The 26,677-nt window shown below is 38.5% G+C and overlaps 1 protein-coding gene across 1 annotated transcript; it reads left to right on the top strand.

Annotated features, from left to right (window-relative positions):
- The first annotated feature begins 444 nt into the window (after positions 1-444).
- LOC145469945 (uncharacterized) lies at positions 445-26,353 on the top strand. The gene is made up of 12 exons (XM_081453764.1): positions 445-847; positions 3,530-3,622; positions 7,405-7,563; positions 10,470-10,568; positions 12,970-13,083; positions 13,486-13,590; positions 16,368-16,454; positions 18,350-18,425; positions 19,785-19,838; positions 20,804-20,930; positions 22,482-22,601; positions 23,375-26,353. The coding sequence occupies exons 1-12, from the start codon at positions 710-712 to the stop codon at positions 24,900-24,902; spliced, it is 2,700 nt and encodes an 899-aa protein (XP_081309890.1). The 5' UTR covers positions 445-709; the 3' UTR covers positions 24,903-26,353.
- Positions 26,354-26,677: the final 324 nt, after the last annotated feature.

The following is a 26,677-nucleotide window of genomic DNA, read 5'->3' as shown; positions in this document are numbered from 1 at the left end:
AAAGTACAAATCAGCCAAGAAAGAAGAGGAAAAACTCTCGGACCAGGGTTTGTTGATGAAGTACTTTTAATTAATAGAAGTGAAACTTTCAGATAAAAGATAATGGAAAATGAAATGAAAATTAAAATATTTCATCATCTATCGCTGTTAGTAGCGTGAATCTTTTAAAAGGAAGTATTTTAACTTATTGGGTATTCAACTTATTCGCGTGCTCCGGATTATGACCAAGGCACTCAATGATTGCATCACCTTCTTGAATAAATGTGAAAAAAAAAAACATATGCGAAACAAAACCTCCACAAGCAAGAGTGAAGGAATAGAACCATCCAGCACTAGCATTACAGCATATTCAGGATATTTCAATTTCCAGTTCCAGACGATTGTCAGCAGACTGGGCACAAAATTCTCCCCAGGCCTTCGCGTCCAGATTTCAAAATGGCGCGGATGGTGTTTTGACTGTGTGGTACTGTATGTTGCTTAAGAAAGTCATATTCCAAGAAAAGAACCTTTCTAATCAGGAGAAAGGTCGCCATTGAAAGGTTTCGAGATAATTTTCAACACTTGTGGACCAAATGTACGACGTTTTGACATCCGAGCATTGTGGGAACATGAGTTTTTAAATTATTGTGCAAAAATCAACGTATTTGCACGTATTTGCGGTAATCGTCGTCGCGTTCTTTGCAAGCTTTCTGGAATACGGTGAAAAAAGATGAGAGGTGGTAAGCACACAGAATTGCTGGGATGTATCCGAACTGGAAGTTTAAACGATGTCCAAAGGTGCTTTTTAACGAAGGGAAACCTCGACAAGTTGAATCCTTTGTTGACGAAGAAATTTGAGCCATACGAAGTGAGTCAAAAAGTTATTATTAAAGTATAAGATAGTTAGAAGATTTATTAGTGACTCTTGGAAGTCTTTGTGCTAACAATAAAGTCTCTTGGCCAGGACTAGCCTTTGTGTAGACATATATAGGAAGTCAGTGGAGATTGCTTGCAGACAGGCTATATACAGAGTGATATACTGTAAATATTTTAAAACTACTGAGCTTGTTCTTATGTTGTGCACTTTATTTTTCCCTAAACAGAGTTATGAAATACTTGCAATGATCAGAAAATTTAAACATTATTGAGAATATATAATAAACTGTGTGACATGTTTAAGACAAAATAAAAAAATTTCAATAGAAATCAACAAATATTCGATGAACATTAAGGGGATTCAATGAAAATTGAAAATCACTCAACATGGCTGCTTTGATCTCTATTGATTTCCAGTAAGTGTAAAGTTACTATTGATTATTATTGATTATATTTATAATCATATCTGTTACAAAATTCTCAATCGTGATTGGTTCTCCACTCGCTTAATTGTTGCGTAGTTGGTGAACGATCACATGGGTGTCTAATTACAGGTATGTAATTGCAACTTTCTGTAATTGGATACCCACATGATTCGCATGTCAATTACGCACTCCTTAATAGCTCCCTTCTTAAAGTGTACATGGCACGAAAAATAATTTCTGCTTATTGGAAAGGGCTTTCAAAATACAGAAGAATGGCATTTTTCTTTTTGAAATATCTTTTTCGTTTTAGAGATATTGATGTTTTTCTATTTTGCAAATTAGAGCAGTGATGACGTCATATTTGCGACTAACGAGTGGAAAATACTTTAGAGGTTGCAAATGGGGATATTTGTTTTTTTGACAGAAAGAGACTGGAACCGAAAGAGTTGCTATGGCAACAGCACTAAGGGTGTCATTTTGTTCTTTTCATGATGCACATTTGTGGTACCAAGTTTCAGGAACACTGCTTCAATATTTCCAGAGATATCATTTATTCAGTATTTTCCACTTTTTAGTTACAAACAATATGACGTCATCACTACTCTAATTTGCATAATAGAAAAATGTCAAAATCTCTGAAACGAAACAAGATATTTCAAAAAGAAAAACACCATCCTTCTGTATTTTGAAAGGCCTTTCAAATAAGCAGAAATTACTTTTCGAGTCATATACACTTAAATGTTTCCTACTTTCAAACTTATGGAAAGCGCTGCTGACTTTTTCACTCAAAAGAAGTTCTCCAAAGACTTCTTTAATTTTGAAATTTGTTATAGATATGATTAGTAGTAATTGGGCCTTGTGTCATACAATTGAGGGAGTAATTATTGTGCTCCTAATTTCAAATTGGCCTCACACTTTTCAGTGTTTCCGCCAGAGCGTGCCATTGCGGGAATCCCGCGTTTAAATCAGAGATGGTCCCAAGAAAAAGAACGAAAAAAGGGCCAATTTGGCCCTTTCCTTTTACAAGACTGCAGGCTTAACACGGGCATAACATTTTAAAAGCCACCCCAGGGCTCGAAAATTGTGATGATATGGTCGCCAATGCAACAAGCATTTCATCCTTGGCGACCAAAAATTCTGGTTTAGTCGCCATAATACGGCATAATGGAGACTACATTTCTCTGTGTTGACAATCAATAACAGTTATTTTGTCACACATTAATGTCCTTCTAGAAAATCACATTGAAAGATCTTTGCTTCTAAAACATTCAACATAAGAAAAGAAGTCAATCTGTCCTTTTACTTTGCTGTATCGATTCTCTCACATCGGAAAACTTCCAAATGGCTGATCGTGCTTGAAATTGCCCTATGATGCACTGCAAACCCTTGATCATTGACCATGTCATGTATGTATGCCTACGTATTGTTCTCTTGTAATGCACAGATCCTTCATACTACTATCTGATTCAAAAGAAACTTTATTGAGTACAAACACTTCAAAAAGCACTTACTATTAAATTTCATCATAGATCCTAATAAACTGCTTTATTTTTCTTGGTATCCTGATGCATTTTTTCCTTCTGTAGCTGTCAATTTATTGGCCCCTTTCCTAAAAAATTGGCCCCTAAAAAAGATCTTTGGGGGCCACTTTGGCCCTCAAGTAAAATTTTCTGGCTGAAGCACTACTTTGTGCTTATCCGATTTTTAATTTATGGGGGCGATAACTCTCTGAATTGAACTCCACTTGGTCCAATTACTATTACTTATTGATTATCATTGATTGGTACGCACATATGGTCACAGGTCGTGTGATCACCAATGTTACCACTGAAAATGCTATTGAATGCCTTTGCTTTTCCTAAGCATGTTGAAATATCAGTCGCATAGTTCTTGCTTTGAATGTACATTGGATTAGACTCATCAGTCCTGATCAGGAGATGATGACAACTACAGATGAGCAGACCTCCCCCTGTTCTTCTTCTAGAGGCCATTATAATTATCTCACAACTTCTTGTACTGAGTTGGTTGTTCTTTGGTTGGTTTATACATGTACCTGGTTGTTACAGGTTGATGGAGAATGGAGACAGTACAATTTTGTATAATCACTCAGCTAGAGATTGTCTGACAGTACACCAAGCTATGTCTTATATGGTAAACAAACACTACTTGGTGGGAATGAGAAGCTATCTCAGTAGTAATTTAGCTCAACATGATGCAACATAATAATAGTTCTGTATTGTATTTTATAGGAAACAGCTCTGCATCTGGCAGTTAAATATCGGCGTGAAGACATTGTGAAGTGGTTGTTGCAACTGGAAGCTGATATTCATGCTACTGACCGTGTAAGTTTCTTTTCTCATTTTAAATTTTCCAAAAAACCATTTATAGTAAGCGTCCATATCATTTTGTGTTGTCTCATATTAATTTTGTCATAATCTGTAAAAAAAGAAAAAGAATTTATCGACCCACTTTCTGTAATTTTAAACCAACATTTTTACTTCTGTTAATCCAAGGGGTTTCATTAAAGGGGCCAGGCACTGGGGAAATTAACCGGCTGTAAAAAGAACTTTGCCCAGCTGCTTCATTGATAATTTACATGTATATAATACTGTTGCTGTCCCATGCTAGATCCCTGAGGCTCACAGTCTTCTAAAAAATTAACTAGTTTATTTCAAATCATAGAAGCACGATTTTGCCTTTACAGTACATGTTATCTCCCTTACCTTCAAATTGCGAAGCAAAATCGCCCGCAAATTTGCCTACAAATTTGCCTAATTATGCATCGCAAAACACTGAAAGTCCATTTGAAATGTGTCAAAATTACACAGCAAATTCTGTAACTTGACAGTATTTTTCTGTTCCACCAGAGAAAAGGTCCAGAGGGAGGTAGAGTTTTGTGTGAAATAAACTTTGAGTCATGATATGATTTTGTGTGTTTTTATAAAGTGCTGTGAAGTGAGGAGTAAAAAGTTTTTCCACAAAAGAACCTGTTTTGATGAGTGCTAACTTCGTGTTGAAAACCTTTTTCTCGTGTAATAAAATGTCACATTTGTGCAAGTGTACTTCCACATTTCCCCACAAGAGTAAACAGTCTGAAATTGACTGTGAAATCCAATTACCATGATGGAACTTGCTGGTTCACGCTTCATTGCTCTAAATTTATAGCGAAGATAGTAAAATAGTTTCAAAAATACAGTATACTTGGGAATGTTTTTTTTTTTCAGTTTCTGCAATATTATTATTTCTCAGCCTGGTCAAACTGGCCCAAGAAAGCGACAAAACAATAAATAATTATTTTAGATTAGATACTCATCTCAATGTGTTTGCCATTTTTACTGGTTGCCTAGCATGTGACCAATAATTCCTTCGGAATCATCACTCGCTTGAGTTTCAAGTTTTATTATGCTACAGACAGCGACAGAAATATATAACCTGTTCACACTGAATTAAAAATAATATCATGCTCAGTTTCATTATTCTCCTGTAAAGCTTTATTCTGTGCTTTTAACTCCCCTTTAAAATGGTGGAAAGAAGGTAACTCGCACACAACGCAAGTCTCTTTACGGTATACTGTAAAGAGAGAACTCTGCTTGCATTGTTTTTAGTGCAAAGTAATAATAAAATGTAATAAAAATAATAATGATGATGATGATGATGATGATGATGATAATAACAATAATAATATAGGACGTAAGATGGAGTACTTTTTGGGTTAGAGTATTGGAAAAGGTCCTTAAAGTAAGCGAAATGCTAGTTCCTGATCGAAAACGTGGCCTTCAGATGTCAATATTTTTGTCAGCTGGAGACAGTATGATGGCGTACTAAAAGACCGTAACAGAAGTCTGTTAAACTTTTCATTGTTAACTCTGTTAACTTCATGTAGGGGTAGCTCAGGGCACAGATGAACTCCTTTGCATGGTAGGTATAGCAGGTGGCTCTTTGAAAATACTAAGAAATTGCCTCTTTCTCACTCCCCAGAGATTTCTTTGATACCTATTGTGTTTTCAATTGGTCCTTTGCATTTTCTAGGCGGTAGGGGAAAGTTTTGTTTTTTGATTGCGCTGATCGAAAACAAACATGGCTCTTTCTGAAGACATGATTGATCATTGCAGTTATACACACAACTTATGCAGTTGTGAAATTAAAGCCTGAAAAAAATGCATGACCTCTGCGATACCAGTGCAGTGCTCTACCAACTGAGCTATCAAGCCAACTGGGAGCTGGTCACATTGTGAGTTCCCAAAGTACCCGTAGATGATGGAGAATGCAAATGAATATTGAAAGATCATATTTTTGAACTGCGGAGAAAGATATGAAGACGTGATTGATCACCGCAGTTATACACACAACTTAAGATGTTGTGCACTGCATCCGTATCGCAGAGGTCATGGGTTCAAATCCCATTCAGGCCTGACATTTTTTCGGGCTTTAATTTCACAACTGCTTAAGTTGTGTGTATACTGTAACTGCAATGATCAACCATGTCTTCATATCTTTCTCCGCAGTTCAAATATATGATCTTTCATATATTCATTTGCATGGCTTCCTCTGTCGTGGTTTTCTTCTAAATGGCAAAATTCTGTACTTAGAACCAAAACACACCTTTAAAGATTTCAAAGTGGTAAGGAATAAGCATCAAGAAGAATCGACCAATGGTTAAGAGGGTGACAATGACTTAGAAGCAATGATATCTTCCTTGGGGTTGCAAGAAGGTCTGAATCAAAGGTCGTCCTGAATACACATGAAGTTCATGTCAAATAAAACCATGAGCTACACAACACTGTGGACAAGTTTAAAGTGAACTTCAGTTCTCGGAGCTTATGGCTGCGGTATGGAAATATCTCTTGTTCAGCCAAATTTATCACCTATTAAATTAGCATTCTCTTCTAGAGGAATTGTTTTGGTGTTACAGTTATTTATATAAACATTTCAGTTGACTTGTGCATTTTCAACAGATGGGCAACAACAGGCATTTGGATAGCACAAATATACTTTTGGAGAATGCTTGTATATATCCAAGTCACTATTTTTCATGAACACGATCTTTATGTTGTTCACCTTTTTATAATTAACTGAAGCTTTCTGACTTCGCACTTTCTGTTTTAGAAGCGCACGTCTATTTACATAACACATTTTTTTTCATTCACGGTAATTAAAAAAATCAGAGAATTAAAAAACTCTTGTGAGTTTGTTTTTACTAGAAACCTATCAAAGCTGGTGATTATGGAATACAGAATAAGAAAATTTTATTTGTGATACTGTCTTTTTATGCAATCAGTGTGACACTATGAAAACTGATTTATCCCTTGATCAGTGGCATCAGAATATGAGTTAGTTATACCAATTACAATGATCCCCTGTGGGCATTTGAACGCTACTGAATTTGTGCTCCAAATTACAGGAAAATGCATCTGTGTAAGTATACGATTTCAAAATTTTCCTGTGGAGGCATGTCCCGTCTCCCCCCCCCCCCCCCCCCCTCCAAGCTTGGCAAGACCTTTTGGGCTTTGCATTGTTTCTGCCCACTTGTCATGGTCTGATGCCTGCCTGCTAAAAAACTTACAGAAACCCCTGGTTAACCCTAATTTAGCTCAAAGGGAGGTACAGTGGATAGTTTTTGCCCAGATGGTCTGGTCTTTGTCATCTTCTTCATATTTGTCATCCCTATGGGGTTTAAATGGGGACCATCGGCCATTAAAGTAGTTGTTTTAAGTTTGCAGCAGTTGTTTAGGTTGCCACACAATATTTCTCTCAACTAACACTGCTTAAGAACTCTATTCATTTCTTTTTGTTTTGACTGTACCATAGCCTATTGGATGCCTGAGGTAACAGCTGCTATTATTCAGCACTCCAGTTTATGAACTTCAATGCATGCCTATCTGTCTTTTCTTATTAGTCTTGCTTTTGGTCTCATTAATTTAACCCACTGGCTCCTGTGCCCTGCAGAAGAATGCAGTTGGGGCAGCCATTTATGGGAAGAAGCATTACAGTCATAATGACCCAACGAGATTACTGTTAATTGACAGAGGCAACCTGATAAAATGGAACCATGGGATCATCAGTATAATATTGCTTAGAGTTCTCTTCTGTTTTTTAATGACTCTTGCTATGAATTTTTTTCCAGTTTTCACGCACTGTCCTTCATACAGCTACCGATAAAACTGAAGATGTCCATTCAAGCACTTTGTCTGCCCCTGATACTTCTACTGATGAAACTAAACACAATAACATCATTGAATTAATTCTCAGTTGTGAAGGTGTTAATGTTAATGCCACAGATGAGGTGAGAGAATATGATGAAGCATTGAATTTTTAATTAGTAGATAAAGACACACGAAGTTAAGTTCTGACTAAAGAATTGGATATAACAATGCATTAATGACTATCATTATTATACTGAGATGCAGCTTTCAACTGGATAGCTAGACTTTCTAAAAGTCCTTTCCAATAATATTTCCATTGTTAGTTTCACTGTTGGAAAGGACTTTTCCCACTTGCAGTGCGCCAAATTTTACCGGTGCATTTTTTCACCAGTGACGTAAATACACATTAACCAATGAACAAACAAGTACTGACTATACATCATGACGTGGCACGTGACCAATGACGCAACTCGCAGAGCAAATCTCTGCTGAGTTCAAGTACTATAAAAATCTTTTTTATTTAGCTTTTGTTCTCGGAGATACTTAAGGATATAAATTTCTTCAGTTGGTACAATTGAATTTGGTTTATCCAACTTAATTTTGACTCTTTGAAAGAAGGACAGGGAAAAGCAGTGGAGGGCTATTTATCCGATCAATACGGGTTTGTTTACTTACGGACGTGATCTGAGTTCCTGCGTGATCTGGATCATTTCAGAGAATTAAGTTTGGACCTTTCAAAGAAGAACAGAGCTGTTCCTGCAGTGTGTGTAATTATTGCACTTTTAGTTGATTTAATGACTGACCAAGTAACTTCTCTACAAAGAAAGGGCATCGCAGCAAATTTGCATTGGCCGGTTTACCAACTTTACTGCTTTGAAAGCAGTCGTTGATCAATGAAGGACTTTTGGGAACAGCGATTTTATTCTCTGCCATTCGTTGCAACTTCGATTCTCAACGTAATTTAATCAAGAGAGCTTTATAGAATTAAAGTTTTCCCTGAGTAATTCCTTGTTCTTTAGTTAATTCTGATTCCTCTCGGTACAAGCTAGATCTACATAAGTTTATAGCATTTTGTCAGGCAGTCTCTGGTCGATCACTGATTAATCTCTAATCTAGACAACCAGTTTAGACTAAAACAAATAATTCCCGATCGGTTTAAACAGGGATTTGACTTTTCAGGAGGCGTTACCCAATGGAACAGCTTTTGCTGTTTGTCAATATTGCTGACTGCATACTGCACTGTACACAAATAAATTTGACACAAATAAATTCATTTGACTTAGGGAACGTTTTGATGGAAATCATTTCTGCCTTCGCGACGATTGCACGCGGAGCACATGAAAAGTGAGAGATGTCAATCATGTTTTTTGTGGCAAAAATTTACACTCTGATTCACATTCCTGCAAGTGAAACAAGTCGACCTCTCGCAACTTACATCGCTCGCGCACACCCTTGCGACTTCATCGCTTGAAGATTCCTGCTCAAACTTCGCTCAAGGGAGATAAGTAGGTCAAGGATTAAGAAAAGTGCGACTTGCGGGAAGTCTACTGGATAGCCTGCATAGCTAGCAGGATTCATGAGTGAGTGATTTCTAGTGGCAGAGCTGCCATTTTACTCTCACACAGGCAAAGCCTGCAAAATTCCCATCTGCCTCATTTCTTATGGTTTTTGCTTGCCACCCACTTTTATGATCCAATCGGATCTCGAGTGAGCTGTAACATGCAATGTGTTCTCCTGGGATGGATGAGGTTTAAAAAAACGCAAATTAGGGCAGGTGGCAATTCAACTAGACTCCTCACCATTTCCCTCGTGGCTTCACCGCTCATGTTCACATTCGACTTTGCCGCCAAAGCAAGATGCCAGTGGTGAAAGGGTTAAGCCCTCACGAGTGAAATTCTGCCAGCTATGTAGGCTATCAATTGGGTTCAGAATGTATTCTAAAATGTAATGCGCCTCAACACTCTGTAACTCCCTATGGGTGAGCAAAATTCTTTAATTCCATGGTGCAACTTAAGCTAACTTGAATCATAGACTGGCCCATGATCATGTTGTGCTTCTTGACATTGTGGGAAGACTACAGCTGTACAAAGGAGTGTAATGACCCCATAAAGTTTTAATTGTTTTTGTACTGCTAGTATTTGGGAATCAACAGGTGAAAACAAAAGTATTTGTTCACACAAAAATTGAATTTGAATCAAAAAAGGATGTCACCTGTAGTAATTTCAATAAACAAATTCATGTTGTTTTCAGTCTTACAGATTAAGTACTTTAAGAGACCATTTTATATACAGTTTACATATATTTTTAATTTTAGCTTTTAACTGATTATTATAATTGTGCTAGTGGGAAAATTTTTTCATGCTTGTGAAAATCACTGTATCGGAGTCTCAATTTTTTGCAAGGCTAAGATTTTTGTCTTGAAGTCCTGATTGTTCTTTTTTGTAAAATTACACATATAAAATTAATGATGCCTGAACGTCTTAAAGTCTGAGCATTTCATCTTCATATTTAAAACGCTTTGGAGTCTTGGTCCTGCAGTTCAAAAAGGCAATTAAAATGTCTTGTCTCACAAAGAAGAACGCTAGTGTTACCTTCTCACAAAGTCTTGCATTTATCATTGACCACCTCTAAATATAAAATTATATATAATTGACTTGTAACCACTGACAAAAGTGCATAGTTTCTTATTTATTGATTACTAAGACCCACATAGCATTTTGTGTGTGTGTGTGGCGGGGGGAGGGGGGGGGAGGCACAGTGGCCTCAGGGTTAGTGCACTAGTCTCTGGATTGGACCCTGTCCAGGGATATTGCGTTGCGTTCTTGGGCAAGCCACTTCACTCTCACAGTACCTCTCTCCACCCAGTATAAATGGGTACCGGCAAACTTAATGCTGGGGGTAACCCTGCGATGGGCTAGCATCCCATCCAGGGGGGAGAAACTGGGATAAGCTCTGGCCTGATGGGCCACTTAGCTCGTACATGTATGCAGACTTAACCTTTTACATCTATGCATTTTTAGACCTCTGTAATGTTCTTTTGTTACAGTATGGACATACTCCTGTTAAGATTGCAGCAGAGAGTGGAAAATGTGAAGCAGTGAGGTTGCTTCTAAATAAAACAGCAAATATCACCATAGCTGATAAAGTAAGTACAAATAATATTGTGTTCATTTCATTGTTGTTGCATTTATTATTACATTTCAGGAGTACTCCCTGTACACGGTCCTGGATTTTCTCAATACATGGGCTTTATGAAATACATGTTTCTTATTAACAAAGTGCAAGGCCATACTGGGAGAATATTGCCCCAGGGTCTTGACAGTACAGAATGACATAGGACATTCTCCCAACTGGTACAGTCCTGAGTAAGCTTGGTTAATAAGAGATTTATTGCATGATGGAAAATCTTTAGAAAATTGCCAAAAGCATGGACTTGATAAGACATAGCAAACTTCAAGGGTGCAATCCTGGTCAGGAGCTGACCAGATGTTAACTTATGTCTGTTGGAAAACAAAACAAAAGGGAAAGAAAGGTGCAAGAAAAAGAAAGTCTTTTATGTGAAAGCAAGTTGTTTCAGAAACGCAAGCCATAGAACTACATGTACCACAAAATGTTCAAGAGTGATTGTGCGGGATCATTTGAGATTATAAGCCAGTGCCTGGTCCAAAACTAAGAGATTATTGGACCAGCAATGAAGCAATCTCATTGGTTGATTTTAGTTATTGGCCCTCTGAACTAACTTAGTTGTGTAATAAAATCTTTTAAGAACTGGTGTTTAATGAACAGAGTTAGAAATAGGGCCAGTACTTTCCACTCAACCAAAAATTCTGAACTATCAATCCTAGGAGTCAGCCAGGCAAGTTAGACATCATGTGTAACCTCATACAGCCTCATAGTGTATGTGTGCTAAACTGAGTTGTTTGACTCACGCTGTAGTCACTTGAGATGTAGATCGCGACGTTTCGACTGCTTACTGTAGTCTTCTTCAGGCGATAAGGTTGACTGATTGCACGGTATCATTTATATCCTAAAGGCCGGCTGTGATTGGTGCATTTCGATCCTCCTATTGTTCCACTGTTCCGGCGAGTAGCTGTTTCCTCAGTGGTCCGCTGTTGTACTGTTCCCCTGTTGTTGTGTTTCTTGATCGTGGGTATCCATGCTTCAGGAATTTCAATTCCACTATCCCTGTTGATGTTATTAGGGTGAAGTCTTATGTGAATAGCTTCCTTGACTCTACATGTGTACCAGTGAGGATCTCGATCAATAAACTTGACCTCATTCCAGATAGGATAGTGGCCGGTCTCGTGGGTGTGTTCAGAAACGGCAGAGGTCTGGGTACGGACAAGTCGTATATCCCTGTTGTGTTCTTTGGTCCTCTCCGGCATAGATCTCCCTGTTTCCCCGATGTAGACTTTGCCGCACTCACAGGGAATCCTGTAGACAACACCATCTTGTTTAGCCGGGTTGACGGTGTCCTTTGGTCGCACTAAGTGTGACCGAAGTGTCGTGTCGGACTTAAAGACAGTGTGAATGCCTTGTTGTTCTAGGCAGCGGCAGAGAGACTCCGAAACTCCTTGGACATAAGGTAAAACGGCGGTGGATTTAAATTCCACAACAGGCTCTCTTCTTGGGGTTGTTCATGCCTTTGTGATCTTCTGTACAAAAGAGGAGGGATATCCGTTAGAAACAAGTACAGATGACAGATGTTTCTTCTCTCCAGCGATTAATGATGGTTTGGAGATCACAGAGATCTATGCAGGAGAGGATCAAAGAACACGACAGGGATATAGGACTCGCCCGTACCCAGACCTCTGCCGTTTCTGAACACACCCAGGAGACCGGCCACTATCCTATCTGGAATGAGGTCAAGTTTATTGATCGAGATCCTCACTGGTACACATGTAGGGTCAAGGAAGCTATTCACATAAGACTTCACCCTAATAACATCAACAGGGATAGTGGAATTGAAATTCCTGAAGCATGGATACCCACAATCAAGAAACACAACAACAGGAGAACGGTACAACAGCAGACCACTGAGGGAACAGCTACTCGCCGGAACAGTGGAACAATAGGAGGATCGAAATGCACCAATCACAGCCGGCCTTTATGACATAAATGATACCGTGCAATCAGTCGACCTTATCGCCTGAAGAAGACTAGCAGTAAGCAGTTGAAATATCATGATCTACATCTCAAGTGACTACATCGTGAGACAAACGATAATACACTTTATTATTGCATCTACCACGATGAATAACAATAACAACCTTTTCCTGAGTTGTTTGCGCCCTTTCTCTAACAAGTCATAAATGCCTAACTGAAGATGGTGTCACATCTTCTTTTGTTTTCTCTTACTGTAACTTGTATTTTGCACTACCGGTATTTCTTAACAATGTCAATGTGCCTAAACTCTCTAGCTTGATATATATTAAATGGTTTAGGACCTATGAATTAAACACTAAGTTCAATGGCATCAAAATTGTGACTGTTTACCAACGATCCATCTTCTAAGTTGAGTAGCTCATAGCCACTTTTTTTTGTAGACAGATAACACAACTCTGCATGTTGCTGCTAAAAAAGGACACAAAGATGTGTTGGAGTTGTTACTGAAAACACTTGGTAACAATAACACAGGTATCATTGGAAAACAAAATAAGGTATTTTCTCTAATACTGTTATACATGTAATGTTGTATGTTGTAGGCATGGTTGCTTGGTAGTTACAGTTATATTAGACTTCAGATCAAGACAGCTGTGCCTACCTTAAGATTTGCATTACACTCTCTTACATTGATGTGAACATATGAAATATCTTATATTTGAACTTTATATTTCAATTCTCCAACATTCAACCACCAGACCTGTTAAGGAAACCTGAAGATGTGGTACATGAGAGAGAGACAATACATGTTACCATTGCCTATGATAGAAGTCCATACTAAACATTTGAGACTTTATGTTATAAAAGAATGAAAAGCAAAAAGTAAGACCATCATTTTATGATAATTCCAATTTCTATAAAACATGTAGGGAGTAAATGCTTCTATAATATTGTTACAGGATAAGGACACACCTCTTCACTTGGCTGTTACAAGTAAAAATCCAACTTGTGTTGCACTGTTGTTAAATGCCGGTGCAGCTTCTACAATGGAGGTGAAAAATGAGGTATGGCAAAATTCTCAACTTCTGATACTTTAATTTAAAACTGAAATTCTACATAATTACAAATGTAGATTGTTTGGGACTTGGGTGATGTCATGTATTATCTGTACCTGGATGTATACAGTGAAACCTGTATTAAGCGGACACCCCTGGGATCCTCACTAGTGTCCCCTTAATACAGGGTGTCCACTCAAAACAGGTTCTAGTATATTGTGCAATAATAGTGGAGCTCCGGGCAGCCCAAAGGGCCACCAAGCAGAGCCCCATACTCATATAGGAAAGAAAAGGAAACCCATGAGTTGATTTTCTCATGGTTATCATGGCTAGTGGTATTGCTCGTGGGCGCATACGCATGACGGCAGCGACGACAGCGGTGACAGAGTCGCGAAACATGGCGGCCATACTCCAAATAATAGGTTGACAGAGACATGCAGCCTTGGTTTACTGTGTACCTCTTTGATATTGGACATCCATGTTATGATTAACTGACACCTGTCAAAATAAGGTATCTGCTGACCAGTATCACGTGACCATATCGCAGGCTCAAGTTTACAGCTCGTCGCGTGTTTTTTGAAGTTGACCGCTGACCAAGTGCTGGTTTTCTATTGGATTGCGGGCTCATCTCAGGTTAACTTGTTGAAAACAGGACAGGATTGAAAGTTAACCGAATAATAACTTTTTCTTCTATACAAATGTTTCTTGCTGCTTTGTTTTGTGTATATAGTGATTATTAAAACTCAAAACAGAAGGCAAAACAATATACAGAAAACCTGACCGCAAAGTTACAAAACTCAAATCAAAATTCTACCTTTTCCTGGGTTATTTGGCTCTGAACAACCTGGCCCAGGAGCTACACTTTTAGGCTGGCCTAAATCTATATATTAGTTAATTATTAACCCTTTTGTAACACAGTGTAAGATCAGACTAGCTAAGACTGCTAATGGTAGAATGTCCAGTCAATCACTTAGCTTTAAAACAATATCACTAAACAATGTTAAGGAGGCTCAGCTGAACCTTTAGAAGTAAAATGAGCACTTAAAGTGTCTGCTTATTGCAGGTTTTGTGCAACAAAATGGCTTAAAATTGGTGTCCGCTGAATGTAGGTTTATTTTACAGTAAATGTGGGAAGAAAATTTTGGGACTTAAGGTGGCTCAAAACAGTTTTCTGTTTTTTGGGACTTTTAGAACTACATGTAGGTGCAATTTTTCAGGCTTGGAACTGTTCTGTTTTGAATGGCTGTGCTATTGTTTTAAGGTAACTCTCCACTGTTACTTTCATTGTGTTTAAGTCATAAATTAAGGTTGCACTGTCCTGCTGCATAGCAACAAACCTGGCCCCCTTTTACCATCAATTGCATCTATCTCAGTTGCATCTATCTTTAAAACTAAGTTGGTGACCCCATATTTTTTTGCAAAAATCTTTTTATTACACACAGAAGACAAAACAGGCAAAATTTTAAAACTTCTGTGGATTAGATTTTTCTTCAATTAAACAAAAATGGAAATTTCAAAGTAGGAGAGATTCCACTCCACAGTTGTTGTTTTTTTTGCTTTTACAATTTTGCACATGCATTCTGCTCTTGCTGTTGAATAATCTTTTTGCATTTAAAAGGTAAAGTCACCACATCAGTTTTTTGAGATATTAGCTTCGTTTCGTGGATAAGGTATTTTTTCGTGTGCATTCTACACGCAAATTAAAATCTCGACTTTGCAAGATCGCCCCTTGCGCATGCATGAAGGTGGTCCGCTGATCAGTAAAGTCTGTGATCTCCATGCAAATAAATGCGAATAGTGTTTTCTTTTTCGCTGTTGTTGTTTGCAGCATAAGTGGTAGAAGGAGAGTACCATAAATACATGTACCCGAAGGCAAGACTAGACAAGTAGAAAGAACAAAGAAAACCTGAAGAGTAGTTGTTTTCCTGCTGTTTTTGCGATTGATAGCTGGCACGATAGATTGCAACATCAACATCACAATTTTTGTTTATGTTCCAGCACAGCTGTTTAAAATAATGTTTTTCCCTTTAAATTGCCAGAAGGATGGATGTTTTTGAAGGTAAAAATAACTGATAATGCAAACAGCTTAATAAAGTTGGCTGAAACAAAGTTTTTCAAAGTAGGCCTTGTGACCCCTCAGGTCATCACGTGATGCCTCACGTTGAAGTGCGCACTAGAGCCCAGGCATCTCACAGAAATATTACTGTTTTGAGCCATCTAAAGCTGGTGTCCACTTAATTAATAGAACAGGTTTCACTGTACTCTGTTATTTTCCTATAAATTAACTGATAAATATAGACTTGCATTTAATTTGACGTGTTGATGTTACCCCGGTCCCATATAACACCACAATAAACATGTAGCACTTCAAAGCATTGTATTTCATTGCTGAACAACTCATACATTCCCTTTTCTCTGTTCTTGAACGTTTTTCCCTTGTGTACGATTACCCCGGATGTACTAGCCTACGTCACGTGTAACACACTTCCGTTTAGGGCTAATGGCTTCACATTTCCGGTTAAAAACTGTTTCTTAACATTGACATAAACTATTACTAAAAGTGTGTTTTAAAAAAAAAAATGTTAGCCAAGTGATACCTTAATTTCTTTGTTACCACTTTCTGACTGTTAAGTACTGATGTTGGAGGCAAATATGCACCATGATGTCTTGATGGATATGGAGACATTCCTTTCATAACAAAGTACATGTACATGTGTGTGTTTTGTGTAACAGAACCTTGTTGTATTATTAATGATCATGTTTCATTAATTTTATTCTCACCGCAGCAAGGCCAAACTGTGACTGATTTGGCTAGAGAACATGGCAATGAAGAAATCATCAAATTACTGAAAAATCCTCAAAAAGTGAAAGAGGTCAGTTTGTTTTATTAGAATTGGAACTCTGATCTTTAATACTTCTTTTAAACATGTTTGATAAGTTGTGATACTGAAAATGGGGCAAACATATTGCACAATAAAGAATTTGTACTGGAATTTCATGGATTTTGAGCTTAAATAATTTACTCCATAATAACCTCTGACTTTCTTTGCTGTTAGTCATGGATCATAAACTGATTTTATAATCAAGTGATCTTTACTGATCATCATTAATAAATAAATATGTTTCAGGGGAGAATACCTAATTTTTGCCAGTGATTTTGAAACAAATTAGTGTGAATTTGGAGACTCAAAACTTTTACAGGAAATTAGCAATAGTGTATCTATCAGCATGTTGCAGAACAGTATCACTAACATCACATATATAATCACGGACTGGTTATTTTCCAAAAGATTGAAGAATGCATTGAAATTTAGGAGGACCTACAGTGTACAAAATTCTCTTGGCCACTTAACAGGGGTAAGTAGGTGGCTGTTGCCACTTAATAGAAGTGGCTGGTTAATAGCGGAGCTCCGGCGGCCCAAAACGCCGCCAAGTGGAGCCCCATTCTCATATAGGAAAGAAAAGGAAACCCTTGAGTTGATTTTCTCATAGTTATCATGGCTATTGGTATTGCTTATGGGCGTGTACATACGACGGCGACAATGGAGTTGCGCAATATGGCGGCCATACTCCAAATAATAGGTTGACAGAGACATGCTGCCTTGGTTTACCACGTACTTCTTTGATATTGGACATCCATTTTATGATCATTTGACACCTGTCAAAACAAGGTATCCGCTGACCAGTATCATGTGACCATATTGTAGGCCCAAGTTTACAGGTCATTGAAGTCACATGTTTTTTGAAGTTGACCTCTGATCAAGTGCTGTTTTTCGATTGGATCACGGGTTCATGTTAGGTTAACTTGTTGAAAACAGGGCAGGATTGTTCGGAAGCCAGTTAACGCTAACCTAGGATTAAAAGTTAACCAAATTATGACTTTTTCTTCTCTAAAAATGTTTTTTACTGCTTTGTTTTGTGTATATAGTGATTATTAAAACTCAAAACAGAAGGCTAAACAATATACAGAAAACCTCAATGCAAAGTTACAAAACTCAAATAAAAATTCTACCTTTTTCTGGGTTAGCTTAATCGGGCTCTGAACAACCCGGCCCAGGAGCTACGCTTTTAGGCTGGCCTAAATCTATATATTAGGGGTTATATTTACAGTGTTTTACTGACAATAATTTCGGAACTGTGTTACATAGCTACTTAACAGGGGGTGACCGCTTAAAAGTGGGCCACTTAATGGGGGTTTGACTGTAGTTCAATTAAAGTTATTTTATTATAAGTTTTTTTTTTCCCATTAAAATCCCTTAAATTCCCATAGAAACCCTATGTTTTTGTGATACACATGCCCTATTTTTAGTATGGCAGATCTACCACAAAAAGTTCTGTCTACTTTGTCAGTAACGCAGGCAGCATGGAGGCAGTGTGGCCGAGTGGTTAGGGCGACAGACTTGAAATCTGGAGGTTGTGGGTTCAAGTCCCGCTCTGACCGCTAAGCTAGAGTTGTTTCTCGGTAGACCGTAGTTCAACTCCTCAGCCATGTTTGTAACAAGCCAACTGGTCTACGTCCTGCCAGTTGGGATTTTAAACCATGTTATGTTTATTTGCATTAATTGTTTCATCATTTGTTTCCATTGACCCTGAAAAGCCCCATTGGGGGAGTGGTCAATTAAGGTATTTTTATTACTATATTTATTATTGATAGCATTGTAGGAAGTAATATTGGGATCTGTCAACCAATTAAACAATGCAAGCATGAATGATGCAATGAATTGACCTACAATAGCTAAATTGACTCCCATTGTAAAATTCATTTCAGTTCCTCCTGGGGAAGCCAAAGTCAGTTACTTCAAAATCTTCACTTGGAAGATTTTGCTCTGTGGAGTCAGATAGTTGTAAGTGATTTCCTGGTTTGCATTGAATGGTATACATCTGATCAATTATGCTGGTCAATTATGCTATGCTGTACGGTTACCACAGCTCCATAGGGTAATCTTTTAGGGTGTCAAGTGTGTTGGTGTTCACTCTTGAAAGTTTTTATTATTATTATTATTATTATCATTATCATTATCATTATCATTATCATTATCATTATCATTATCATTATTATTAATATTATTTTACTATTAAATTCAGTGAAACCTAGTACAGTGTGACTACTCCAACCTAAGCCACAGGACAAAATTCTGTGCAAATTGCTGAATGAAAAACTTCCAAGGATGTTAACAATATTATTCTGACATTTATTATTGCTCTATACCCAAACATAGGAGTTTGTCACTGTTTATGTAACTTTAGTAGTCAGTTTTTTCAATTTCCTTTGGTGAATTCTTTCAACATCTTTACAGTACAAAGAATCTGGCAAGGTGAGAATTTGAAGACAAAACAAAAAGTAGGACTTATAAGGAAGTTTCTTCATTGTTTGCAAATTTGTTTCTTTCTGGTCTCTGTATAAAAAAAGTGTTCATTCATTTCTGTCTGTCATGCAATGTTCCTTCCTTTCAAGGATTAAACTCCCGGTAAATGTGAAGAGGGCTAACACTTAATTGGGTTTGCTACATGTACTTTCACCTCCAACTGACTACAGAGGACTGCCTCTCACGAAAAGAATTTAACGCATAATAATTTATTACATTTAATTTCGGATGATAACGTTAACCTCTAACATTTAGGGAGGCACACCATAGCACACCATTCTTCAGTGTATAATGTTAGCAGTAATAACTATATTTGACAATCTCTCTTTCCTCTTTCACTTTGCTCAACTGAATAGAAAAAAATTTCTGTTTCAATATATTAAATGAAGGACGCAAATTATACTTAGTTGCAATATGTGGAGGGAGCCGCCAACAATCAAGTTTATTTTCACGAAACTGAAACACACCATATACGGGTTTCTACAACATACAAAGAAGCAGTGAAGAGTAAATCAAACAGTAACGAGCCAGAGAATATGCGTGAAAATTAAGATGCTATCTTACACAATGATAATTGCAATAAGGACAATAGTCTCAAGTGAACTGGTTGGTGTCAATTGGTGTGATATTCACGACAAGTGGTTTATAAAGCCTGATTATCCCAATGGGAATAAATACAATACATTAGCAAATTAAAGTAACCAAATGAAATGCATAATGTGTGTTGTGTTTAGAATTAAGTTTATTTACTGGATGTAAAATTAATGACCTTCTTTTCAGTTAAATCTCTAAATGAAGTGTTTTTTTTTTGATGAAGTTTTTAACTTTAACTTACAGCTGCCATCAATGCTGGAAGGCAAGAATTAGTCTTACTGCACCCTTCCCAAAAAAGTGAGTATTATAAAATAGGTCTGCAATGCATTCACATGTGTGTGATGGATTTTTGTACTGAGCTTGAGATGACTCTAATGTCAGTGGAGCCCGAATATGTTCTACAGTTTATTCTATAAAGATCAGTGAAATACCAGCTGCACTTTCGTGCAAAAACTTGATATCTTTAAAAGTGAAAATAACATGCTAAGTTGCTATGGTTACATAACAAATGACGCCTTTTGCAGCAAAAGCGAAATGGTTTGGTGTTTCATTGGTTTTTAATATAATTTATAATAAATAGAAAAACATTGTTTGACATTCTACATTGTTTTCATACTACGTTACTGCGAAGTTGACTGCGAGATACTGAGTACCCTATTTGTTATGATTTGCCACTATTTGCCACTATTCGAGACTGTTCGCCACTATTCGAGACTATTCACACTATTCGGACTATTCGCTATTCGCTATTCGGGACTATTCGGAACTGTTCGCTGTTCGCTATTCGCGACTATTTGCTATTCGCTATTCGGGTTTTCCAGACATCCCAGAGTGTTCGTCTTCCCTCGTCGTTTTTCACCTGCTGCTAACAGTTTTCAGAAAAAAAGCTCTTTTTTTTTAATTACTTTTTGCTTTGTTTTTGCAGGCCCATAATTGGCCCGCAGGCATTACGTGAGAATAATGCCCTAGAATTAGCCAATTAGTTGTATTGGCTACCAATCAACTTGCAAGAAAATGGAAGACAAAAAAAGCCATTGTAGCTCATTGTGTGGCGGATTTTTTTTTAAAAAATGGTGTAAAAACTGTTTTTTTTTTTCAGAAAAATTAGCGCTGCGCACTCGCTCAATTTCAAAATCACGCGTATGATTTCAGACCAAAATGCACTCCTCTCAGTTCATTACCATGATATATCATTCAAAAGCATTGTTTAGCTAGTTTGCATTTTGTTATTTATCAGACACAAATGTTGATCCATCTTTCAGTTATGCCACTTCAAGTCAATGCAAACCAAGTAATCTTTAACCACCAAATTAACGCAAACATCAGTGGTGGAACTGTTGCTGTGGGACCTGGTGCTCAAGTGGTAAATGCACAAGATCTAACTGCTGTGTAAGTGGAGCTACAGTTCATTGTCTGTAACATGAAGTAAGGTTACCACGGTAAAAGTCTGTTTTATGAGCCAAGCGACCCGTAGGTTGTTCTGCAGCGCACAGCATCTAGGAGTACTTCTACTCACTGCCGGATGGAATGCTAGTCCATCACAGAGTTACCCTGCAGCGGTGAAAGCAGATTTGCACTGTGTCATTATTTGACTACTAATTACTAATTAATTTTGTTTTATCTTTGGTATTTAAATTTTGAAGCTGCAATGGGGTTTAAATGACAACTGCGCCAATTAACGCGAGAAAAAAAAAAATAGAAGGCTTCTGATATAATTTTGTAGGCAATGACTCTATTCTCTTTTGTCCGAAATGCGTAGTAATCCCATTGTATCCCTCTGGAAAGAGAGAGGCATTGTGAAAGTGAAGCGTCTTTCCCTAAGAACACAACGCAGTGACCCATGCCGGGATTCAAACACTTGATCCAGAGCACACTAACCACGAGGCCGCCTCGCCTTACCCTGTGGCATGAGGTGACTGAGAGTATTTATGCTCTCCCAAGATGCGAAGCTAGTTCGTCGTAGTTAAGCTGCCTCTTATCATCGTCATCATCGTCGTCGTCGTGTTCATCATCATCATCATTGTTATCATCATCATTAGTTCCTTTTCCTCGAGTGAGGAATAGGGCGGGAGATTGACTCTCCCCAATCTCGTTCCTCGAGTCTTCGTCCGTTATTGATTGATTGATTGATTGATTGATTCACTGACTGACTGACTGACTGATTGATTGATTGATTGATTGCTGTGCAAGTTCGACAGAACGAGCGACTCTTACAGTTCCGTTACAGGCTCAATTTTGATTGGAAATTAGCAGAAGTAGAACATCGGCGTCTTCATTGAGCCACATGTTTGGTAGCTAGGCATGTGCAATTCAACCGGAAGTCAGATATTTTCGGGCTTCAAATGGGATCTTTCCGATCTTTCCAGGGTCGCTGACCAGGGTCGCTCGTTTGCCGCCGACCGCTGGTCACAGCGAACGAAGACTCTGAGTGCAAGGTTGTACTCTCTCCCCATCGATCTCTGTCGTGCGCAATAGAGGAGGCTTAGATGTTACTCCATACTCGTGAAGTTCTTCCTCCACTGTCCGTTCATCCTCTCTTTCTCTATATGGTACCCATCTTTTCTTTCTCTATTCGTAACCAATGAGCAATCCACTACCACCGTCTCTTCCTCACTTGAGTGCTGTCTGGCTCTTCTGACTTCGTCGTTACGTACTTTTACTGGGCATTGTATCTTGAAGATTCTCTAAAGAGGTGCCTCTCATTTAAAGTGACATTTCAAGGTCTTCTAAAAACAAACCCAGAGCGTGCTTTTTTAACGAAAAAAAATAAGCAGGGAGTCCAATTCATTGATCAAATTTTAATTTTAATTTCAATTTGAAACTTAACAGCAGAGGTTGGTTGATGCTGTAGCTGAGGATTTCCCTCGAGAAATGAAGAGTAATAGAACATGCACGATTGATGATCGGAAGACTTAAGGCTCTCGTATCTTTTATCCTTAGAAATAATGTACCTCTACAGTCTGGGCCACCTGACGAGAGTAATTTTGACGTGACCGTGACTGGCGGTAACGCATGTGTGGGTGTCCGTCCCGTGATCAATGTGGCTCCAGGAACACCCGGGTAAGGAATAGTGAGAACTGTTAACAAGGATGTTTCTACTCTCGTACAAATAGGACAAAAATTTGGAAAATAACACGTAAGAGGTACCAAGATCCTGTTTTGTGGGCCTGGAATTTTTTGTTTGTTTGTTTTTTTTCATCCCTACGGAATACCAATTCTAAAAGAAGACATAAACTAGCACTTGAATAGCGATAAAGACGATTGCATCGAATACCTTCCACTTGTAAAGTTATATGTACATTATCTTCTGTCATATTTCTTCGGCTCAATACCCTAAAAGTTGCCGCAAAAGCTCCCGCTGTAAACCTTTTGAGGCTTAACACCCGAAGAGTTACCAAAACCGCTTTTTTAACCTTTTCGTTATATTGGAGTCCCCCCGGGGATTTAACCTCCATAACTTCCAAGGCTGTGTTGCGCGACGTCGCGGCGATGTACTCCAGCTAGTAGGTCGACCGAGTCGTGCAGTCTTGGTTTACAGCGTACATCTTCGTTATTGGACATCCATGTTATGGTTAAGTGACAGCTATCAAAACAAGGTATCTGCTGACCAGTATCACGTGACCATATCGCGGGCCTAGCCCACCAGGTCGCCTATTTTATTGTAGTTGACCGTTGCCGGGGTACTGGTTTTTGATTGGATCGTGGGCTCAAGTACGTACAAAGGCGAAATTTTTGACGCGAATTAACCTCTGGTGCGTTGTTGACTTTATTGTTAACTTACTTCAGGAGCTCCGCTTTTAAGCTTGGCTAAATCTATATATTATTTCTTTCAGAACTCCAGGTACTGCTGGTAGCAAGGATGGTCCATTCTTTCCAGGACCCCAGGAGAATAATGATACTAGCTCAGGATTTCCTACAGAAAATCCAAGTACGGAGTTATTGCCCGGTCCGTGTCAAGAAGAATCTTCATCGGATAAGCTGAATGAGTCAGCTCGCCTTCCAGTTCAAGAACAGTCGCAGGCAGATAAATTAAGTGAGTCAGCTCGCCGCCCAGTTCAAGAGGAATTTCCGACAGATAAATTAAGTGAGTCAGCTCGCCGCCCAGTTCAAGAGGAATTTCCGACAGATAAATTAAGTGAGTCAGCTCGCCGCCCAGTTCAAGAGGAATTTCCGGCAGATAAATTAAGTGAGTCAGCTCGCCGCCCAGTTCAAGAAGAACAGCCCACAAATAAATCGAACCTGCCATCATTATCCAGTCCGGTTCAGGAGGAATGCTCGACGAATAAATTGAATGTTTCAACAACTAGCCCAGTTGAGGAGAAATCGACTGCTTCACTGCCCTTTTCAGTACCTGAACAAAAACCTACCCTAAAAGCAGATGGACAAATAAACATTTCTCACATGAGTAACCAACCCAGAACTGAAGGTAGTGGACCTGGCAGATCCTCCACTGATGGAAGAGTTACAGACATTATTGGACCTGCTAACGATATTGGAACTGTGGACAACGCGGCGATTGGAACTGTTAAATCAGTGAGAGATGGCACTGTGCAAGAAGTTATTGCACCTTTTGATGCTGTTGAGGCTGCTGAAGACAGCAGTACTGCCAGTAATTCTGGGAAGGCGTTATTAGGGGCCACGTCGTTCAAGCCCGATGAAGCATCAAAGCAAACGTGGCAGAGAAATCTAAGAAGTGGAAGTCCTAGAAATACCAGCCCAATAACTCGTTCAGTGCCGAAGGCGGCACAAGATCGATTGTTGCATGAGGTGAATTGTTCCCCATCCAACGACACGTTCGGTTTGGATCCACTGTGTGGGGCACCAGAATCACAGCTGAAATTATCTGGTAACAGGGATGTCGCACTACCTCGAGTTTCCTTAGCAGACAGCTCAGGAACTTCTTTGCTGGTCAAAACTCCAGAGAAGCCAAAGTCAACTGTGGCACCAAGTATCAATGTTGCCTCTAATGTTACCGATGCTGGCCCCTATATTAGACCTCCCTTGGCTAGCCCCACATGTGGCTCCAGCATTTCCTTGACGTGTGCTCCCTCTCCTTCTTGCAGCAAGGAGTCTTCTCACAGAAAGGCTCAACATTCCAGAGGTGATGCGATTCTGGATAGCAACCTTCCTGCCGGTGCAGTGTCAAATGTTAACCAATCAATGAGAACTGCTTGTAACGGTGAAGCGTCGTTTCCAGGTAATCACCATGGAGACAACCCCGTAGGTACTTCACGGGACAACATTAGCAGTGGAACGCAATCGTCAGCAGATGGACATCCGACCTCCATCTTAAAAGACGACAATCCGGAGGATGACCGTAAAGGTCACCAAACATGTGAACCTGAATGTCGCCTCATGTAAACTTAAGCGGCGCTTAGAAGTAAAGAAATTAAGAAGTTTATCGAAAACGCTTTAATATGAAAGTTGCATTTGGCTGAAGTTTTCGTACAAAGATGCTTCAATTTTAGTGACATTTTAAAGGAGCATTTTCAGACCATTCCAAAAAGTTTTAAAATTAAATAGAAGTGACTAAGTTTAAGGCTTAGTTTTGTTTAGCGACTTAGTAGGTAAGCCGTATGTGGCAGCTGTTCTCAAAAGGATATAGGTATGTCTTAAGTGAAAAAAGGAACCTTCAGATCTAGAAGCTATTTTCTAGGCCGCAACAATATGGGATTTCTCTCAGCATCTTGATACTGGTAGATGGTGGTGCTTTCATTATGACGAAAAATAGAAACGATAGCTATTTCATAGCTTAATAGATTCATATGATAGTTATTTAAGAATAGAGTATTTAAAAAGCCTAATTATTATTTTGCTTACTAATTTTATTGGCTTCATGAAGAAGCAATGTATTGTATATTAAGTTCCCTCCCAGTTTCTGAGCTCTTTTAGCTTGTCATCGTTATTCAATCGGAAACGTTAGTGATTCGCTCGGGAAAGTTCGTGCTTCACTCGGGGAAAAAATTGTTGCATTAATAAATTCTCTGAATACCCAGAGTAATCAAAGCACTTGGGATATTGTCACGTGAGCTTATCGGAGACTACATCACGTTGCCTAGCGACCTGCAAGATGGCAACCGTGGACTCATCAGATTTGGAGTCTTGAAATACGCTAAATATTTGTGCAAACAGTTAATCTCTCTCTACAGAAGGTGGTTATTGACTGTACTTTCAAGATTGGAATGTTTTTATTTGTTTGTATGGTTATTTGAAGAAATATCTAACGTAAGGTTTCAAATGCGTCTCACAAAGTGATACAAAGTAATAAATAGTAAATAGAAGAAGTAAAATAAAATACATCGCAAATTAATATTCATTAATTAACTAATTAATTATTTTAAGTGAGTCCATCTGTTTAAGTTGTTGAGGAGTTTTCTTCCGGAGGTTTGCTGCTACGGCCATAAAAGCCCTATCTCCAAGACCCATAGGTTTTAAAAGGAGTTCATCATTTGATCGTAGACTATAACTGGAGCTAGGTTTAAGGTGATTCCTCACATTTGCATTGCGCATTCTTACTGCGAATAATTTATGGCGTCACTAGAGCGCGCTCGTGCACGCGCACATTGAAAACATGGCAGATTTGCCTTGATATTGAGTTCTGTCAGTTGAAAAATGGCTATAGCTCACTAACGAGCTCGGTCACCCCAAATTTTTTTCCAGTCATCTTAATCAACTAATCGTTAGCTTTGAGTGCGAAAAGACTGATCTGATTTCTATTGTTGAAACTTGAATAAATAAGGAAAATAGCAGCTGCACTGTAGACTTTCCTATTTTGCAGTTTGATAGCCGTGGCAAGCAATTTGGTTCCAATATTTTAAGTAATAGATCAAAAACGAGTGCGAGTTTTTCATCAGGGGTTCCAAACACCGAGAAACAGATGAAAGCACGACGCCGAAGGCGGAGTGCTTTTATTGTTTCGAGGTGTTTGGAACCCGTGATGAAAAACGAAGCACGAGTTTTTGAGCTGGCTTCTCAAAGTAGCATGAGAATTTTTTTCGAAGAATAGGTAATTAGTAGGCGTGCTCAATAGGCTATTGTCTGTTTTTTATTCATATGGTAAATGAAATGAATCTTTTATATGCGGCCATGTGGGCAAGTTTTAAAGGTTGAATTTTTAATAAATTAACATTATGCCG

This window comes from Orbicella franksi, chromosome 15 (assembly GCF_964199315.1).
Source record: "Orbicella franksi chromosome 15, jaOrbFran1.1, whole genome shotgun sequence".
Taxonomy (NCBI): Eukaryota; Metazoa; Cnidaria; class Anthozoa; order Scleractinia; family Merulinidae; genus Orbicella; species Orbicella franksi.
Note: the sequence above shows the minus strand (reverse complement) of the source record. Positions and strands in the feature narration are given on the sequence as shown.

What these genes read in the sequence shown, in the direction of transcription:
- LOC145469945 (XM_081453764.1), top strand. Translation starts at nt 710, where the DNA reads ATGAGAGGTGGTAAGCACACAGAATTGCTGGGATGTATCCGAACTGGA. An exon ending in ATATTCATGCTACTGACCGT is followed by an intron (nt 3,623 to 7,404) that starts GTAAGTTTCTTT and finishes ATTTTTTTCCAG; the next exon opens with TTTTCACGCACTGTCCTTCA. An exon ending in TCATTGGAAAACAAAATAAG is followed by an intron (nt 13,084 to 13,485) that starts GTATTTTCTCTA and finishes ATATTGTTACAG; the next exon opens with GATAAGGACACACCTCTTCA.